At 40.1% G+C, this 21,725-nt stretch overlaps 1 protein-coding gene across 4 annotated transcripts in view; it reads right to left on the bottom strand.

Moving 5' to 3' along the window:
• Nucleotides 1-21,725, bottom strand: part of MAPRE2 (microtubule associated protein RP/EB family member 2) — a 94,455-nt gene that overhangs the window by 5,008 nt on the left and 67,722 nt on the right. Inside the window, exons 5-8 of one of the 4 annotated variants that reach the window (XM_026064423.1) lie at nt 19,972-20,185; nt 9,104-9,243; nt 4,264-4,422; nt 2,565-2,641 (exon numbers count right to left, since the gene is read on the bottom strand). In XM_026064423.1, coding sequence (XP_025920208.1) covers nt 2,565-2,641; nt 4,264-4,422; nt 9,104-9,243; nt 19,972-20,185 — 590 coding nt within the window. Of the gene's footprint in view, nt 1-2,564; nt 2,642-4,050; nt 4,182-4,263; nt 4,423-9,103; nt 9,244-19,971; nt 20,186-21,725 lie in introns of those variants that run through there. The other 3 variants (XM_026064422.1, XM_026064421.1, XM_026064424.1) reach the window with 3 other exon arrangements.

The raw sequence follows: 21,725 nt of genomic DNA, 5'->3' as shown, positions 1-21,725 counted from the left end.
CAGCTTTTTGCATAGCAGCTAGAAATCACGTCTTCTGTGACRGGCTGCAAGAGTGCAAGACTTCTACAGGATGCGAGTTGCATGGCCACCAGCTGACAGCTGTGAGAGCCTGATCCAGCATTACGGGGTGGCAACACTGAAGTGCGTTTCGCCGTAGAGTTATGTCCCCTTACCCCCATCTAGGCAAAGAGTGAGTAACGTCCTGACCCTCCTCCTGCGTTCAAGTGACCTGCTCTGCAATGCACCTGGTTCAATAGGCTCTGCATACACAGATTTATGAGATACACCTATTAAAAAGCACATTCAGGCAGATTTCATAGGTCACATACATGGTATCCTTTCATGCACAGGAGGAGAAGCCTCTAGCCGTAGGGAGCGGCTTGGGAACCTACTCTGTGAGTGTGAACAAGAGCAGCGGCTCCTCTCCTGCCAGGCTTGCCTTTGATGGAAATGGTAAATCTGCCACTACCAAAGTTGTTCTGAGATTTGGACATGTGCTTCTCAGTACGTACAGCTTGTATAAATACATGAAATGGGAAAGACAAGAGTCACAATGCACAATTACCTTGGGACTGTGGAATCTCTTTGAATATCATCCCCTAATAAGGAAAGCAGTGCAAGATATATTTAGAGCATTAATTTCTGGCTCGGATCATAGGACCATGGTCATCTTTGTCTCCCACTATGAGAGATACTAGCTTTTGACCCTTCAATCCATCTGCCTTGAACTATTCAGGTGTGACTGCAGACTGAAGCGCTAGACATTATGAAAGCCAGCTGCCATGGGCTGCCTTTTCCAATAGCGGCAGCAGATGTAGTGGCTGCTAGAGCACGAAGATACAAAACCCACTGAATTAAGAGCAATTGTTTTGGAAACTTGAACTGAGCAACTGATAGACCAAATAGCAGCAATCCATCCACCTTCCACCTGAACTGAACCAGAACAGCCTATGTAGGAAAGCAAAAGCAGCAACAGTTTGCTTTATGCCAAAACCTGTATGGCTCAGGCTTTCCTAGACACAGTCTCTTCTGGTTCATCAGTCTGAAACTCTCCCACTGTAAAACCGAACAGGCTATCAAATACTTCACATACTATCTGAGGTCTCAGCCCTGTCTTTAGCAGCGACAGCACAAGCACTATGGGCCACTTCCCCCACTCCCCAGTGCATCCTTTTTTTCATACTTCTTTGTCAACTTTGATCTTTTTGACTAAAATGTGAGAGGATTACAAATGAGCAATTTGTAATTAAAAATTAAAAACAAAGGATTACAGACTAATCAGCCAGACAAACTTTAAATGACATTAGCAAATACAGCACCCCTCTTGCATAAGCAAAGACTGATAATGATGAGGTTCAGCATACCAGTGAAAAGAAAAAGAAGCCTTTAAAAACAAGGAATCCGAACTGGAATTTGTGCTGTAAATCTCACCCTCCCCAAATCTAAATAGCACCCCCCCAAAATCACTCTTAAAAATTTAACCTTCTTTAAATTAAAAAAAAAAAAAAAAAAAAAAGCCCAGAAACTTAGGAAGTGGCATGACTGACACGATTTAGTGACTTGGAACTCTTAATAAAAAAAAAAAAAATCATGACATGAACCCGGTGAAATTCTCTCAAATGTAGAACTACAATAATTAAACTTCTGGAGAACACTTTTTGTAGGGAATAAGCTGTTTGTATGTATTTTGAATCATTCCCCATAGAATTCACATGACAGCCTGCAACTCTCATGGGAGATCCATTAGCTACTGGGAGATGTGAGCTGCACTTAAAGTGCTGCCTTTTTTTTTTTTTTTTAAGCAAGGATTAAATTAAGTGTAACAAAAAATTAGTTAGAGAGAGAGACTTGTCCCTCCTGAATAAAAACAGTTGGCATGAATAAATAAGACATGATCTCTATCAAGAATACAATAGATGCCTGTCAAGTTACAGCTAGAGAAGAAGGGTTTGAGAATGCTATCAAAAGGTTTTTGGAAATATGAATGGAAAACAAATTGAAGTCAGTAGTGATATTCAAGTACAAGGCCTTGGTCAGGGATGACTTGTATAGTATGTGTGAACTGTATCACCTTGCATCCCCTTTCCTGAACAAAAGCCTCATGGCCACAGTATTACTGATAACTGTGACGAATCCTGAAAATAAAGGTAGTCCTTTTTTTCACTTTGCCCCTGACAAGTTGAAACACTCTGAAAGAGAGGTTAAAAATATATATATATATGTCAAAGCTAGATTTACCATGAACTTATTAGCAAGAAACCAGGAATGCTGGAGTTGCCTGTGGTTTGGGAATTGGGGCTATTTTCCTTTGGGGGCTCAGGAAATCCAAACTGCAGTTACCAAAGGATTAACCTGAAAACTGTTGTGAGATAAAGAAAATTTAACTTGGAGATGAGGGAAAAAAAAAATCAGTACAGAGACAGAAAAAAACCACAGAACCTAAAGGCAAAGCAGGCTACTGAGAGAACACTGCAAGAAAAAAAAATGTAGGCGGGATTTACTTATGTCCTTCCCATGCATCAGCAAGGATCACAAGCTTTTGCTCTCAAAAGCTGGGGTCTTACTTCAGAAAACCACAGTCCATCTGAGTTCCAGCTGAGGAGGAGATGTAACCGGGAAGATGAGGAGATCGCTTCTCCCACTAAAAGATACAAATAATTCAGTGGGGAACAGCCTCAGTAGAAAAGTCTGTATTCTTCTCTGGGAGAACAGTTTTCTTCTCCAACAGGAAACAAATTTTAGGTAAAGGCACATGTAGTTCATGTGCAGGCACTGGTGATGCTTTCAACGGGGAAAGGGCTGGAGGGAGGAAGCAGGTAAAATACTGAGATGTGGACTGAAGTAGGACATTCTGTAATGTGTTCTGCCAGTAATGAAAACTGCAGGAAGAAAGCAACAAATGCATTCCTTGGCTGGGAATCACTTACTATTTAAGCCAACAGACAGACAGTTGTGGTGGGGGTATGGTGAGAAGGAGGATTTCTCTGGCTTCACTTTAGAAATAAATCACTGTTCTTGAATCCAGAAGACATCATCTTTGACCACTATACACATGTAGTTCTTTTAGTCTGTTATTCACGTGTCTGGCAAGTTTGTCCCACTGTTTACTCCTGTGAAAATAATGATTTCCTTTTCCTTTTCCTCTCTAGCACTCACCCCACACTACTGAACAAATCCTCTTTCCTCTGTCACTTCCAATCTGAGTGGTGACCCCTGTCAGTGGCAACTTCGTGACCCTCTCACATCTAACTTGCATTTATGCTCTACTGATCTTTTAAAAAAGAGCATATGAGTTAGCAATTGCTTCAGCACTGCTTCTGACATAAAATTTTAAGTCAGCTGACTACTGCAGAAGCAGCTTTCTAGGAACAAATATAAGAAAGCCTACAATATACCACAGTGCTACTGAAAAATTAAGTTGATGCTTATACACTCTGCAGCCAAAGCTATCGTTCACTGGAGACCGAAGGGTCAATCATCAGAACAGTGTATACAGGGATTTAGTTAGCATGAATGGGAGTTGTTCAGCAAAATCTCCACTAAATCATTATCTCTGAATGTGTCTGAGGAATTTAAGCAGCAACAAAGCAGGAAGCTGCAGAGCATAAGTGTCTATAGTGCTATGTCCAAGATGCAATGAGATTCTTGCTTAATCTTGCAGACAAGATATTTCTGAAATTTTGGTAGTAGAGGATTATTGGGTTTGCACAGTGAAGAATTTTGCTTATAGCAACAAGATAAAAAATGCTAAAGAGCATTTCCTCTGCAGACATGATTATGTATTTGGCAACCTACACTGTACTGTAACTGCAACACCTCCACATGGGCTAGAGATGGTCCTTAGCTGTAGACCTTAAACAACAACCTGTGAGAATTTCTCTGCTTTTTAATTTTCAGCCCATTAAAGAATGTGAGTAAAAGCCTTTATGTTGAAAGGCAGCAGAGGAAAAAATAAAACTAAGGCTCAAGAACATATGAAATCAATTTAAAATTATTATGCACCCCTCCCCTTTCAGATTAACTTCAGCAAAAGTGGAGCACAAAACCTACCCAGAAGCAGTGAAAAACAACCAGCCCCCTGAATCCATTCCCCAAGTTGAAAAGTCTGACATTTATGAATGCAAACTTCCTTTTTGGAGGAGGGTGTGCGAAAAATCATAGCCGCTACAGTTTCTCCTGACCTAAATATAAAACATGACAGAATATAAATTTCTATGGAATTAAGTTGTTTTGTCTCATTAAAAGTATTATACTTGAACTTACGTGTTCTTCTGAGGCATAAAGAACTTCCATTAGCCGATGGACAAGGTCATTATTCTCTCCCCCATGTTCCTGGCAGAGAAGTTCAATCTCCCTTAATTTGCCAAAGTAGAAATCCCTTTCCTTCTCCACACCTTCAAGTGCAAGTTTTAATGAATGTACCTGTGTATAAAGCAGTGCATGATGCGTAAGTTGTGAGGTGTACCACAGACAGAACAACTCAGTCTAAATTCACGCATGCCACCATCATTTTAAATTATATATTCAAATTTTATATCTTAAAGTAAATTCCATACTTTCTGAAGTGCTAGATTGAATATTATACAATACAGAATACTAAAGCAGGCTTCCTCATAACGTTTCTTAGATGCATCTCAACCTTGATCTGAGAGGTTAGCACTCTTTTATATCAAAACCTGAAGCAGCAGTCCGGGAATTAGGCCTGCTTAAGACTTGGCTTTTAACAAAGCTGCCAGAAGCGTCACAAAAAGGTAATAAGTAAAACATTCTTCACAGAAATTGTACTACTTTAGCTTGAAGTTATTGGGGAACCCGCAATATGTCCTTGCTTAAGAACACGCAAGTTTGACAGAAAAGCTCATCAAAGGAAACGATCTGGTTAGGAAATTAAAAGGCCCTCTAGTTGCAAGTGCAAGTGTTTCCCTGTTTTTTTTTCACCTCTCCTCTCTTCCACCTCCCAATTGCTGAACCATCGCAGAGCTGCCTTTCACAACTCCGATGCCACCGCTGCACCCAGTGACCACTCTCCACCATGAACTTTCAGGTCTGATAAACAGCCCCTCCAAACTCTCTCAAATTTCAAATTTCTTTTCTGATTGTAACTTTGTTGATGAGAGTCTTCAAGCTGTACTGTTAGTCTCAATTTCACCACTAGGTTTGCTGCAGTTCACTTATGGGCAACTTAACTATTAACAAATAGGCTTTGCATAAACCATGACAGATGTTGCAGTTTGGGGTTTTGGGGTTTTTTTGTTTGTTTGTTTGTTTTTGTTTTTAAGAACAATTCTGTGGGGGCCAAACAGATAAATGACTTACTAACAGAGTATACACTCTCAGGATAACATGGGTACATGGCTCTCAAATATGGAAGACAGCAGTGTAACAACCAATAGAGATCATCACAGATGAGGCTGCCTACAGTAAACTCACGGACCCCAGTTATATCCCAATTACAGCCAAATTAGGACCCACATTTTAATGCCTGCAGTTATACAAATTAGTTTTCTGAAGAAAACATGTTTAATTAAATTTTAATCAGACTATATTTAGGTCAACGGACACAAGTCAACAGAAAATTCTGTGTTGCCCATTCTACTCGACTGCAAACTAATTTTTTCCTTCCACTAGTAAAAAATACCAGAAGACTTCAAGCCCTGCTTTGACAGCCCATTAAATCCTGTCATTTCATTTTTCCATAATTGCAGAGCTAGCACTGCCTTTCGCTGACCTCTGACTGCTCTGGGGGAGGCGCCAGACAGCAGCCCCAGCCTGCTCCTGGGGCAGAAGCCCAGAGCAGCTCATTCACACACCGGTTTCTTACCAGCTGCCCGACTCTGATGCCCAGCTCTTCCCTTTGACAGTTTGAACTTATGATTAGTACAGTGACCAGATACCTTAAAGTCAACTACTTAATCGTGAAAGTAGGAATAGCAAAAAGGAACAAAAGCTTAAAATACTTTGATCTATAGTCACGTATCCTATTTAACTGTGAGGAAGACCTCACATTTAAGAGCTGTCTTCAGGATCTGCAGCAGCATACTCCTTGAGAGCATCTCCTGCATCTGGACAGAGCAAGAACTTAACTGCTTCCAGATCTCCTGCTCTGTGTATGCTAAAGCTTGCAAAAACAACAAACATCAGCTGAAACATTTGCAACTAATGGCTCAGACAGTCTCAGTCTTCTGACCTATTTACTAGGAGAGTATTCTTCTGTTTTCCTGGTATCACATTCACCCCATTTTGAGAAACAGAATCATTAAACTATCCATATATGCACACAGTTAATTAACTACAGTATACAGTAAACATTGCTATAACCAAATCAGATATGCTTTTCTTAATTACGTATCAGCTACTTGCCTGCTGCACATTAATTTCTATTCCTTCAGTGACAGATAATTATCACTTCTGCATGCTATTTTTCCCTCCTATTAACAAGCCAAAAGCCTAATCCTGCGCAAGGAGGAGCGCATGCCACCTCCGTGCTGCACGGCTGCAACAGCAGCACCCCTCTGCAATCCAACTGATCCGAGCAAAGGTAGCTGTCTCCTCCCAGCTGCTCCGTCTCCAACGCTGCTGCTCGCTGCTAGTCTGAGCGCTCATAGGGCTGCATAACCACGCTGGAGATTGAATTCACGATGAAAACTGCACCACCTTGTAAACGTGCRGCCAAAAGCTATGCCTGTACTAGTACACCGTTAACTGTTCCTGGGACCCTTCTCCATATGGAAAGGTCCACATTCATGCTATTAGAAACCCTTTACCTTCCAAAACAGGATGGCTACATCTGACCTGCTTGCTGGGAAGGGCCCCTGGTCTGTGCTGTCTCCTAACCTGCGCTCGGGAACTCTTTGGGAGAGCACTAGCTGGCATGCACCAAAAACACAGCAGGGACTGTCTTAATGTTTGAATATTATGGATAATCAGGTTCCAGTGCTCAGGGACRTTCCTTGGAATTGTTTAATTCACTTGCATAGCCCAAGGCAATAGCTAAGACCATTTTAAGAGAAACTTTAAGATCGTTGGAAGTCATTAAACTAACAAATATTATGGACAGCTCATGATTATTGCAAATAGCTCATAAAGTGACACTGTGGTAAAATACAGCATATGGACAGCGCCACTCAGTAAAGTCTTCCACTACAAGTTATGCATAAGTTTAAATATTTCAATCTCCCTTAGTTGCCATCCATGAAAAGGCTGCAAAATCTTTTACAGCCGCACAGGACTATGGTACCCCAGCACGCCATTAACTGTTTTTTACTGGTAATCTAGACAGCAAAGGGGTAAGCCTGGCCCTTACCTCCCCCGGCCGCTGGCAAGCGGTAAAAAATAGGAAATACTGCTCTTCCAGAGCATTCAGATGGGAGTCAGAAAAACCCGGCTTCAGAGCTGCTTGAAGCATAGCTATTTTGGCTTATGTTATATGCCCTGGGTGCACAAGTAATCATTAGTGGGAAATAAAACACCAAACACTGCCAGCATTGAAAAGCAGCCTCCTAGACCATTCGAGCCAGAAGAAAGCTCTAAAGAACTAGCTATTAAAACACCAACTTTCCAACTTTCCTTGCAATTTCTCCTCCATGATGGGGGAATTCTTTGGTTTTCCTCAGGATTACTTGTAATAACGCTTGAAGTCTTTACAAATGGAACTTGCTATGACTATATTAACAGTGAATGTGATAGTGACCACTGGTTGGTACTTTAGTAAAGACCAAAAATTGCTACTGTTGCTCAGATCCCAACCAACACTTCCCACTGAAGTGAACATATTGGGACTTTTAAGTACAAATGTAATTTTTTTAACTACATCTAAGCTAACTACATCTACTACTGACATCTAAGCTTCACTCTTACAACGATAAAGATCCCATCAGAAATATATACATCCATTCCTTATAAAATATTTTAAAACATTTTTTTAGAGCAATAATCAAAGACCCATTCACATGGCTGAGGGGCCTGTTGTTCTCTGTTGCCCAGAATCATACACTAAGTCTGCAACACTTCATGTTTTGGATGTGGCTATTCATCCACCAGCTTAAGTATGTAGCAGTACCCAAGAAATTGCAACCAGTGCTCCAACCAACTTAAGTCTCCGTTGTGTGGGCCTGAAGCTGAAATGCCCTTAACTGTGGAAAATTATACTTGATCCGAACAATGATTTCTTCCTGTATGCAGCTGCCAATCAGCTCATGCTCTGAAACATGATGTTTCCCCTTTCCATTTTTCACTATCCAGGGCAAATACAGGAGTCAGGCCTCATATATAGCAGTGGCATTCACAGCACTCTGACAGCATAGTCTTGAGCCAGATGTAGATATTATTCATATCTAATGCAGAGCCTTTACGAGTGACAAAGTGGTGTAAAAGTTCCATAGCATAAATGAAAATTAAGCCCTTATCTTCTTGATATTGAAGAAAGTCTGAACTCTTAATAATTGTATTGCAGAATATTATTGACATCAGAGTTTTATAATGTAATTAATTATTTTCACAAAGGTAAATCACATTTTAAAAATCAAAAGGTATATTACCATCTTAATGCCCTCCTTCCAGAAAGCAAAGTGCATTGACCAATTCAGCTGCCAATGTCTAACACCCAAATATTACTAATACTTTGGTTTTCTCCACAAAGACACATTAAAATGATCTACTTCAAATTTGTAACACACGAGAACAAAGACACTACTGGGATTTCCCTGTCAAATGAAATAAAATATACCTTTCAAAATCTAATATATTCAACATAATATCCATAATTTTTTTTTTAATTCACAGACATGGTAGGGAGACCAAGAATTCCTCTTGAAACCTTGCAGTTAAGTATTCAGACAAAAGTAACTTTAATAAATTTCTCAAACCTCAGCAAGACTTAACCATCATTCTCAAGATCACCTTTTAAAAATACCGGCACACCACCAATCATGCCTCTTATATGGTATTTTTAACAATAAACCACTTTTTTTCTTCCCAGCTGAGCTATTTCATTCTTTTGCCCCTTCATGACTTTGGAGAATATCATTCAACAGAGGGCAATATTAGATTTCATGCCTTTCTGTGACAATGAATGAACCTAATTTTATGCCTAAAGCAAATTTACCTGTTCACTGAGCTGTATGACTTGAGTTTCCAAATCTTTATCTGATTTGGATGCTGAGCTGCTCGGTGCAGCTTTTTTTGCTGAAGATGGGCGAGAAGGTGTTGATCCTGGTTTAGAAGCTGGACTGGACTTAGCAGCACCTGTAAAGTACAGTAAATAAATAATAATCAAGATTTATCCTCATAATAAATGCATTCCTAGCAACCTGATACAGAGATAAAAGTATTCAAATTTACAGAAAGCCATTCTCACTATTGCTTCAAGATTACAGTGGAAAAGTTGCTGTTTTACCTTAGGAAAGGAAAAAGCAAATTTCCTTTTTTGAAAGTTTTGCTTTGAGCTGGTTACTGAAAATGAAGAAACTGAATTTAAAAATCAAAGTAAGAGTGCAAAGTTCCCTTAGCTGTCAGCAGCTTTCAGCATTAAAAAAAGGTTAACAGAAAAAACTCCCCAACCTAATATTTAATACACATATGTATCTTCAAATCCACTGGAGAAAGACAGACTTGAAATAAACCCAACTCAATTGTCCCTACACTYTCCTCATTTTCAAATGTAAACCATCACCAAGACAAGAGCATTAAAATTCAGACAGTGCAAGCAAAATTAAATCCATCAGTGAACTCATAGTTGCCATAGCAACCAACAGATCGGTTTTGATCTGCTTAGGTTTTGCTATTTGTTTTTAATTATTTGCACTGCCGATCTGACAGAATTCAGAGCAGCATCTTTTCCAGCAAGAACAGCAACTAGCAAGTGCTTACAGGTGCTCTTTCACAGGCACACAAATGCCCAAGCAGAGAAGCGTTTCTGTGCATGGGTTTGTAGTATCTTCATATGAACCTCGCACAGCGTTGGCTCTGCCTTTCCGCCTCCCCGTGCCCCGTCAAACAGCAGCTTTGATTTAGTCACTCGGCGGCGGTATGTGCGTGCCCAGCTTGCAGCCTTCCACCTTGTCTCCTTTTCCCACAAGCACTTTGCTCTGACTCCTAATCTTTTCCTCATCCCTTCCTATTAGAAATAAATTTCAGATGCAACGATCCTACTTCTGGTGCAAAAATTGCTGGAGTTCAGAACAGAGAACGAACCAAAACCCCAGCCCCCTCTCCCACCTACTTTATTCATTAAGCAGGATGCGGATCAGAGGTCCTGCTTTGCAAGTTTATCACCGTTTCTTATAAAGAAGAAAATGCAGTTGTCTGGATCTGCTGATGGGCTCCACGGCCATCTCCTATAATCGGTCGCCAGCTCTGAAGTCTGGGACCCATGGGGAGTGGGTCTCAAATACAGCAAGCGCCCACATCCCAACTGAGCTCTSAGCTACATTCCTTAAAATAGTCAGATAAGAATTTAAGATTTTTTTTTTTCTTTTTACAAGTTGATGACTCCAGTCCAGCAACTTTGATTTCTAAACCCTTATAATTACAGACACACACAGTCACCTCTAGCCGGTTTCAGTTACAGTACACAGACTGGCTAAAGATGGGTAAAATTCAGTGTTGCCTACATGCCTGAAATTGCATTTCTTTTAACATCATGCTTAGACCAGCAACAAMTATGTAATTTGTGGCAAAACATTAGAACTGCCAAGATCTTTTGCTGCTATTTCTTTCTTTGGGCAATCTCAAACTTTAGCACCTTGCCTTTATTTCTATGTTTTCACGTATTCAGAATATATTTTGACYAACTAAAAACCAACTGTTTAAGAAAAGGATTTTTAAGATGCTCTTAAAGCCAGGAAAATAACTTTCACTTGTATTGGCAGATAAATAGAAGAGAGCAGAAATATCAAAAGATGCAAGATAACATTCTAGTTGGGTCTCAGGTTATTCACTGAATTGCTATCACATGCAACTACAAAAGTTACCCATACATAATTTAATGTAATATATATGCATATTAAACCAGGGTATAGGCATTTATTTTTTATTGTAGTCTACATCTGCAATAAGCAGTGTAGGATCTTGACTGAAAATTAAATGCTATAAACATTCAGATGTTGGACCTCAGTTGGTCCAAGTAGCTTCCCCCCTCTGGCTACCCTCTTCTTCTACATAAAAGTAGCACTGGACTTTCTCTCTAGGCAACAAGTGACCGTGCATAAGCACAGGACAAGTTGCTCAGCTTTTAGGGCAGCACCCCTGGCCTATGAGCTCTTCACCATGTCCTCCCAAGGCCATGGTGCAGGACCTGAGAGAGGCACTGAACATCACTCCCTCGGATGTTCAACAGCCTTGTGCAGCGAGCTTGTTCTTTGTAGCTTGGGGTACTGATCACCAAAAGCAGAAGCTTTTTGTATACCCCTTTTTAACCTGCAGAGAGTATAAGGACAGAGCAGGCATGAACATTTAATCCACAGATATTTTAATTCGCAGCTGAGACACCCTCCCAGGGTGTGCTGAGCAAGCTCACATCACCACTGTCTGTGGCCAGAGAGGACTGGATAGTACCAAATACATTGCAAGATTTTCTGCCCTCCTTTTAAAGCAAAAAGCCTTTTGAATTTCTATAGTCAAGTGTTACAAAGCTTTATAAAGTCCCGACAAATCAAGAGAAGTTGACTTCTGCTCCACTGCTCAGGATCAGCTCCCATTTCAGTAATGCAGTTAAAAGCCAGCTAAATAATCTCAGCATTCCAGACAGGATCAGCAACAGCTGGCTAGAAATTCCTTGCAACATAGAATGCCCAGGGATTTCTAATTTAAAATTCCCTCAATTGAAAAAACAAAAGAGAACAAAAAACACAAAGGCAAAAAAGGCTTTATTACACATGTATTTAAAACATCAGTTATAGAATCAGTTCAGAGGTAAAGTTCCAAAGTTGTATCAGAACCTTAATTTCATAAGAGAATAAAGTAGGCAGGTTGAAAGAATACTTCAGTGCAAAATGCTTGAGACAGCCAGATATCTAAATGCAGATGAAAGATCTCTATAGACTTAATGGCTTTGCTACTGAGCACCACTATGTCTTTGCAGTCAATTAGTGCAGGCGTGCAATGACTCCTAATTCATCGCTCAGAGGTGCTATGTAATCCAAGCAGTTCCAACTCCCTCCAACATAAGATCTTCTATGAAGATATTTATTGTCTATCTGCAAAAAATTCAATTCATACTGGTAGTGATTATATCTTCAGTAAGAYTTTTCAGATAACCCATGTGATCTGTCACACAAAAAAAACAGTAGTGTATTTTTTTGGCTTGGACAGCAGTGCATGAAGTTCCATTTACATAGTTTGAGAAAGCCCAAAATTTTATACAAGTATTTTTCATGCAAAATATAGTATAACAAGCACTTTTTACTGAGCACTGAGAGAATCAAATCATGGTCAGTGCCTTAGGTGTTACCTATTACTGATTTCTAGTCAAATTTCCTGTAGGTGTTCAAAAAGAGAAGTGCAGAGCCTTGCCCCTGGGGAGGAACAACCCCATGCAGCAGTACAGGCTGGGGTAGTCCAGCAGGAGAGCAGCTCTGCAGAGAAGGACCTGGGGGTCCTGGTAGACAACAAGTTGATCATAAGCCAGCAATGAGCCATCATGGCAAAGGAGGCCAACAGCCTCCTGGGCTGTTGCCAGCAGGTTGAGGGAGGTGATCCTCCCCCTCTATTCAGCACTGGTGAGGCTGCATCTGGAGTGCGGTGTCCAGTGCTGGGCTTCCCAGCACAAAAAAGACATGAGGTTACTGGAGCAAGTCCAGTGAAGGGCCACAAAGTTGATGAAGGGACTGGAGCATCTGTCATATGAGGAGAGGTTGAGAGAGCTGGGACTGTTTAGCCTGGAGGAGAGAAAGCTCAGGGGGATCTTATCAATGCATATAAATACCTCGTGCAGGGGAGTAAAGACAATGGAGCAAAATTCTTCTCAGTGGTGCCCAGGGACATTACAAGAGGCAACGGGCACAAACTGACACACAGGAAATTCTGTCTGAACACAAGAAAACCCTTCTTCACTGTGTGAGTGACTGAGCACAGGAAGAGGTTGCCCGGAGAGGTTGTGGAGCCTCCATCCTTGGAGATATGCAAAACCCAACTGGTCATGGTTCTGGGCAACCTGCTGTAGGCAACCCTGCTTGAGCAGGGGGGTTGGACCAAACAATCTCCAGAGGTCCCTTCCAGCCTCAACTAATCTGTGATTCCGTGAAAACTTCCATTACAGCATGCTCTGATTTGAGATCAATACAGGCTCCAATTACCAACTTTTTTTAAAAAAACAGTATCACAACTGCTTCAATTAGCACCTCGATAACTTTTTATATCTGCCCATATAACACTAGTGGAGATAAGAAAAGTAAGTTAGCTTTAGCACTGACTGTTTCCAAAGACAAATTATTTTGTGCTTGTATTGAAATAAGTCAGATGAAACAGCTCTGAAAAGCATTACAGTTTTCTATTTTTGGTGCTCTAGACACAATTACTAGTCAGCCCCATCCTAATTAAATATTTCCTCCACACTTCAGCTTTATTATTATTTTTGCTAAACATAGAAGTTTTACAAACAGATGTACACTTCTGAGATTTAAAACAGTAAAAATGTTGGCACTGCAGAAGTTTTGTGTCAAACAAAGCTGAGCTTAGAATTCCAAATCGCTTTATATTACAAGTGTGGTCTTACAGACTAGAGACTTATTTACTGCTTGGAGGCAAATTTTCCTTGAAGCTATATGAGTAACTAGCATGCTGTTAAACATTTATGTAAAATTCCATGAAAACATGTGCATGACTGCAGTGTGGACATGCACGAAGACTGTGTGGAGAGCAATGGAAGCCTCGAGCAAGCATTAGGCTTCACTGACTCCTCACGATCAGTGCTTTGATGGAATTTGGGAATCATTTGCTGTATATCTTTGGTCAAATTTAAGGACTTTATGAAACCTAACACATTCCACAGAATTCATGACACATGCCACAAAAACAAAACCAAAAAACAGCAAAAACCCAACCTAGAAGCATATACCCTAAAAAGAAAAGAAATAACCCCACAGGCCACAGAGCTAACACTTTCTTCATGAACTAAACAAAAAGTCTCTCTTCAGTTTAAACGAGCGAGAACAGTAAGTGAATTCATATTCACACATGCTTATTGCATAACTACACAGGGATGCAAGAAACTCCTCAAATTTGGAAAGCGTAATGGGACAAGTGATGACAAGTGATGCTTAATGGGAATGAGATGACCTTGGAAAAAATCCGACTCGACCTTTGGCACTCCAGCATGCAGCAGCGCAACCACTTGGTTATTTTGTGCTCTTAACTCCTTCGTGGCAGTAAGACCCCTCTGGCCTCWCAGCTCTCATGCATCCACTGCTGCTAGTCACAGTGCAGTCTGATGAGCTCACTCATCATCCCTGCCAGAGAGCTGGCAAAGAAAAGTTTGTACAAATACTTGGAATTGAAGCTTCTTTTACAAATTTCAATGGAGGAATCCCAGCGAGAACTCGTAATGGAGTCTACCCGTTGGATGAAAAAGTTTCACTGATGGTGCGGCCGCCTGGTTCATCTTTAATGGAAGAAGATTCTATAGATGGCAGCTAACCGTGGCCTTCTCCCCGTGGCCTTCTCCCCATCGCAAACCAAGACTTCTGAGATTTAAAATAATCAAAATTTTAATGGTGAACATTAATTACTCCTAAACGAAATCCCTGCTTTCTCTTGAAAAAAATCTTTAAGGAGGCAAGCACAATGTATGAAACCTATTCAAGACAGGCCTAACAGAAGAAAATGTTTTAAAAATTAAATCCTCTGAAAAAGCTACATTTTATAAAATTCTGCAACTATCTGGTTAGCTTTCAGAAGAAAGCAGTCTCAAAAGGGAAAATGGAAAGAAAACATGTAGAGAAAAGCCTACTGATATATGAAATATCATGGAAAATTTAAGCAAGCCAGACACTCAAACTACAGCCATACAACACTTAAATTAGGGTAGAGTTTTCACCATTGTTTTTCAAACACAGTCATCTTTCTAGAACACAGACCCTTGGGCCTGCATTGCTGGCAGTGTTGCTATCTAGTCTAAATCCCCTGTCTCAATGGGTTTAAAAATTAAACTCTCCTTGCGTTGGTAGAGCGAGCGTGCCTATATTAGGATGGAGACATTTTCTTCCTCACCTTGCCAGGCCAGCACCGTCACTGCACATGCTGTTCCCCTTGTGCAGCGGAGTGCTTTGCTCTCGCATGAACCAGGCACAAAAGCATTTTCAGTTTGTCACCTCCCAGCTCTCCCTGTCTTCTGCTCTGCCACACAGCTCCAGAGCAACATCTCACAACGAACAGATTAACATTGCAAGTATCGACTGCTGGCAGCGTGGGGAATAAGGGCGCAGGTTTTGGTGGAAAGTAAAGGAAAAAGTCTTTCAAAGAGCTCTCTAGACTCTAGGACTCTTAATCTTAACACTAACTGCTAAAGCAAAGGCTGTTTTTCTTTTTGTTAAACACGTTTATTCCTCGAAATTAATTTAGAGCACATCTGCCACAGTAGAATATACCATRTCTCCAGAAAATCAGGGTTTTTCCTTGCATAATTGGCTCTTCAGTGGCATACGCATTATATAAAAAACATTCATGGACAAACAGTTCATTCTGCCCTGCTTATTTTCCCTGTCATAGAGTGATTATTTTTAGCCCTCATGTGATCCTCCAGTATTTTCCAGCTCTGCTTTAGTCATCCTGCTCTCACAGAATATTTCACGCTAGAAAGTCTAACAGCCTTCAGATCTCAGAACGTCTTACATTTTTAGCTTACTATGTAAATAATTAATTTTATTAGGCTCTTTTATCCATATAACACTCCACATCCATACAGAAGAGAGTGCTCTATGCAGATTTGCTCTGATATACAGAAATACTTACATAAGACACTGAGCTACAACCCTGACAAGCTCATCAAAAACGTCAATCTGATCAGATGAAGCTTTCAGCTATTTGCTACCGGGAGAATTAGAACTGGTGCAAACAACAACGCACTAATATTTTAATCCCTTACAATAATTTTGACTCTACATCTGCAGGTTGTTTACCACTGCATTAGAGAAAAGCAGAGGTTATAGAACATCTAAAGGCTCAGAGCTGGCAGATGGCACTTTATATAAAAGCAGCTGCAGTACTGTTGGCAGAAAGCCTGTAATGGTGGTCTGTGCTGTTGGTACCAATCCTTAAAGAATGAAAACATATTCATTCCCCTAGCAGGGACTGCTACCTGGCAATCCTTGCTGCAGAAGACTATTTCTGCAAGGAGCCTTTTATATATGTTACCAAACTCATCCACCCTCCATACGACTGTCAGCTCTGCAACAAATTGGCTCTGTCCCTTGAAAAAGAGGCAAGGTCACATGAGGGTGGCACAGAAGAATAGTTGCAGGGACCTATTTATGCTTCCATTTCGTAACTGCATTATCCGTGAGCTGCATTGACTCTTCAGACTGATTGCCTTTTGATGGAGCACAGAAATGCTTGTTGGAATGCTCTCTGACTAACACAATAATTGGTGTGGTTTTAGTTTTCTCCAAGTTTTGGGTTGTTTGTGTTTACTTCATTTTTTGAAGTGTTTTTAAGACCAAAAACACCACTTGCACAGATACAGGTAAATACCCACTTATATAGTTACCAGATACCATGGGTCTGTGAAGCTTCAGCATCGGATTAAAATACCTAAAATAATTCTTACTCAGGAAAGCTACCTTCTGGGGTTAGCTTTCAGAGCAGTCTTTAGAGAATTGACAATGTTTCTGTTAATTGAGAAGCAGTTATATCTTAGTCTACCTCTGGAAATACAGTGTTAGAACAGAGTGTTATAAACTAGTTGTGCATAATTGAAGAGATTAGCACCTCTTAAATCACTCAGAAACAAAGCTCTGGCAAAGGGTACTGCAACAGTTATCCTGTGGACAATACGAATCATCTGAAAGACATCTGAAATGACTTTATTAGTAGCTAAATATATTATTCCTTTAAAAATTATATATGTTTGGTCAATTTAGAATAATTAAAGGTTAATGACAAAAACATACAATGTCATCTAGTGTTCATATGCCTATTTGCTCCTAACACTAAACAACAGATGACTACATTTAGTTATATCTGTACCACACTGTTTAAAAACTTTTGGATTAGGTTAAAAAAAGTGCTAGTTTCTTTATCTTGCTGTTGCTCTTTTCTGTTTTGTTAAAAAATTTAAACAAGATAGTACTATCATTTAAAGACTTCAGTGTTAATGTAAAATAAATCAAACAAAAATACCATTTAAAATGGAAAATGTATAAAAAAGAGGCAAGCTACGGTAGCAAACTACTTCTGATGCTGGCAAATGCTTGCTGCATTGGTGTAAGAGGCTATATACATCAAGCAGCCCACAATGTTTACCGYTCCCACAACAAAGTCAGTGGAAGTAAAGCTGGGCCTAAAACCCCAGCCACTTCACTGAAAATGCAGCAACTTAGAATAACAAAATGATGGACGTAAAAGCTATAGATAGCAGTTTAAACTTTGCCACCTGATGTTGCACTTATTCATGGGTATGCATTCCCTTTTCCCAATTGTGCCACCAGGGAAGATAAAATTCCAGATGGGGTGGGAAATTCTTAAACTGTCATAGGAAAATTCATGAGAGCTTATCTTTTGTTGCCTTTTTAGTATAAATGGCTAAACTTGTTTTACTCACACGGGTTGTTCCATTTTAAATCAGCATAGTACTCTCATGAGTAACTCACTTAGGACTTAGTTCATTTGTGTAATACAGTAAATTATGGTTCCCATAACAACTGTGAGGAATATTCCTTCATTTCCAACCATGTGAGCATGCACAAACACCCACAAGACAGAGGTACAGGTGCCCACCTTTTATGAGCATTTCTCAACTACAGAGGACATGTTCACCACTACAAGGTGCTTCCACACCATCCCAGTTTCCTCCCAGACGAAGCAGAGGGGGCACACCAAGGCTRGCAGATGCATACGGCGCTCCCCCTAGAGCTCCATCCACAAGCAGCCAGCAAGGGCTCTTGTCCTTTTAAGCAATGGGACTGCACAACATCATGAGGTAAGACGCAATGCACTGGTGAAATTAAAACATGCTTCCCCAGAGCTTGAATGAACCTATGAATGACTGATACTTAACTGAAATAGCCCTGTTCTAAAATGCAATCAGCAACAAAAGCCAGATCTCTTACTTCCCCTAGCATCATGTGATGTTTACACACTCTCCCATCCCCCAGGTCTGCAGAGATTAAACTAGTGTCCTGCCTATCGTAATTCTGAACTACGTTTAAATTAATGAGATGGATACTTTCCATGAAAAAGCTAACTTCCACAACCACAGAATCTTATCTAAAAATCATCACATGATATCTCAGTTGCCCTGTTCCACACATGCAAGGACTGAGGAGGCACGTAACACGTTCCTTATACAASCAGTGACATGATGACATGACATTATTGTACCATCCTCCTTATCAACTGGCTAATTCCAATCCAATAGCTACTCCATTTCTCCAGGATTGTCACCTCCACAGTTTTAATTTGGATCCCACAGTGGTGACTATGGTAAAATAGACCATCTGCACAAGGAATTATAATCACAGTAAAGTCTATATTTAACAAAGAGGTATTTTCCAATGGCTCATTTGGACAACAGTGTGACACTTGGGTTTTTGTTTTCAAAGGGAGCACAAACCCTCACCCAGGAAATTACAGCATATCAGGCCTTGAAATTCAGAAGTTTAGACACAAAATGGTGCAAAACAAAGATGTAAAAACGTTTAGAAGCCCAGAGCAGCACTGGCTTGTTATTAGATGTTCAACTTGCTGGAAATGGTAATGAGCTGAAGGCAGCTGGCCAGGTAAGTCCCACTTTGCCATCAGAAATAATGAGAGTAGAATGACAAAATCTAGGTATGATTCCACAGCTTAAGCCAGTCTGAAACTGAGCTTGCCTCATACCTGCCCCTTCCCTTTTGTGAGCACTGCTGCACATCCGAGCCCAGGCCAAGACAGTTCACAGAATTAACCCAACTGAAAACTAATCATTATTTGAGGATTGGGTTATCATGAAAAAGGGGAGAGGGAGCAGGAGAGTTCGTGCACTCACGTGTYTCTGTATGCACAAACCGACATACCTACAAGCACCCAACCCCAGTACCACTTGTTTAGAGGTAATATTTTTTAAAAGTTTAGTTGCTCTCCCATTTACTTAAGTCCCAGTTACAAAAACAAACACCCCCCCTCCCCCCAAACAGGCTTCTGTTTAATGACCAATCATTCCGTATTACACAAACACCAAAGACTGGGCATAGTTATTAGTTTCTGCTCCAGAAATAGGCACTGAAAAATTAAGTCAGAGGTATATTTGAGAAAGCTGGAGCAATAGTCACATGTCACTCACTCACAAGTCTAGTGCACCTGAACAATTAGCACATTTAAAAATCCAAATCGATTCATTTTTTGCTTTCTGGACAGCAGTTAAGATTTGGAAGCATTCCACTCATAATTTAAAAAAAAAACCAACTGCCTGTGTTAGCAATTTCCTGTAAGGGTGAAGGTGTATGAGAGGAACAATCTCCATTTACTAAGTTCTTGAGTACAGATACACAGATCACATTCTGCAACAAGAAGCTTAAGTGCCTTTGTCTCCACCATCAGAGATCACTAGAATCCACATGATTTATTAGAGGGGTTCAGTAGGAGAGACCCTGCGGCTGAGCCAAACTAGAACGCACCATGAAAAATCAACTTATGCAGTCTCAGATGCTAAGCCTATGACGACTCAGGAAAAATAGTCCATGAACACATGGCAAACATTTCTAACTAGTATTTATATAAAAGGGATCACAGTTTATAGTCATCTTCAGAGACAGAAAAAGAATTCTCCAAGATGCAAAATACCTGCAGTGGGAGAGTTTGCATGGTGAGACTTTTTGGGCAGGTTAAAGATCTGTTCACCAGGATCTGGTGGGGGAAGAGCATCTTGGCCTTGTCGAGCTTCCACAGGATCATACTCCTTTCCATCATAGTTAGCATCAAAGAACTTCTTAAACCACTGAATGAAATCCAAGTTGTCTTGGAAGCGCCCTTTGACCAGTTTTTCCACTGGAATTACCTGAAAGGTAGAACAAAAGGTTCCAATAAAATATCATTGCCAAGGATTTGTTTTTAAAGATAAAAGTTACATATACACACTTCTTTGAAAAAAGTGTAAAACTATAGTAATATATATTCCTCCATCATTGTTTTCTTCACAAAAGAAAGGAAATTATGCTGGACTTGCAAGTGCTCTTAATAATAAATAAAAATGAAATAAAAAAAGAGACCCAGCCCTTGAAGTAGCTATATGATGTATGTAAGCCTTTACAACTGCTCTTCCGGATTTATTGCTTTCTTACTGCAATGACAGTCATGACGAATGAAGCTGTCCTGGGAGTAATGCTATATTCAGCTAACTAGAGATTTCTGTTTTTTAATGAATGTGCTGTAGTTGGCCACACTAAAAATAAACAATTCCTCAAAAGGTCCAGATGAAAGTTCTTGCTCTCTGTTCTACCGTCTGAACTACAAAAGCTCAGCAACTTTTGCAAGACATGCTGAAGTTCAAACCAACCTACATTTTGGTAGTATATATTCATACTAACCTTGAGGTTTTAACCTTGTAACTTTTTCCCTTACACATATCTATACATAGTTTGTTATGTGCAAAGTTGACTAAAATGTCTATGAAGTTTTAGTAAAACAGTAGAGAGGCTATGAGGATGTCTCTGCATCAATATCTTGCAAATTTTTCACAGAAATGAAGCCTCCAAAAGGTGACCCATGCCAATATTACAAGTGTAATGATGGGGTTCTCCTCTGCACTGCAGGAGGCCACAGCTCCCCAGACTGTGGGCAGACAGGGACTACAAAGGGAACGCTGCAGGAGGGTCCCCTTGTCTTGCTTAACTCACACTGCTGCCTGAAGAACCAACTTAAATGGATCTTAAGAGCATCCAATTTCAGCTAGAAAAGGGATAGCTAAAAGCCTTGTAGTTTTCATTTCTCCTTCAAGACTAAATGAACCACGCAACAATTCAGAAATCTAGAGTACTCTAACAAGAGTTCACATAGCATTTTGCATAACCTGTCAGGTTGTTCCGTTTGTATGTTTAATGCTGCACTGATAAAGTACAGCAAGTTTGCTCCGTATAGAAAAATTCAAATATTCAACTTTATTAGGCCTTCCAATGCTTCACTAGCAAAATACGCGTTAAATAGAAGCATCCACAGTACATTGCTTTATAACAGTCTTATAGGACTCCCTAGTAAGACTACTTCAGTTTCAGAAGAAGGCACTACTAAAAGCCAGAACAGAATCTTAAAATGATATACAGGTACTGCATCTGTGTAAAACTAAAAAACCAAAACCACAGCTTTTATTATTCATTTTTATGAACATAGTAATTTATATTTGTATGTCTGTCAAAATCCATACACTTAAGCAGAAAACCAGTGTTTTATGGTTGAACTACAACCCATTTTATAAGAGACTTCCATTCTTGCTTTACAAGTTCTCATGTGCTGGCCAACCTATCAGATCACTGGGTAAATTATTTCAGTCCTTGAATACTTTGAATTCCTTAAATCCAGCTTCAAATGAAAAACATTCAATA

The sequence above is a fragment of the Apteryx rowi genome, unplaced genomic scaffold, assembly GCF_003343035.1.
Source record: "Apteryx rowi isolate R43461 unplaced genomic scaffold, aptRow1 scaffold_216, whole genome shotgun sequence".
NCBI lineage: Eukaryota > Metazoa > Chordata > Aves > Apterygiformes > Apterygidae > Apteryx > Apteryx rowi.
The sequence above is the reverse complement of the archived record's forward strand: the minus strand, read 5'-3'. Positions and strand labels throughout refer to the sequence as shown.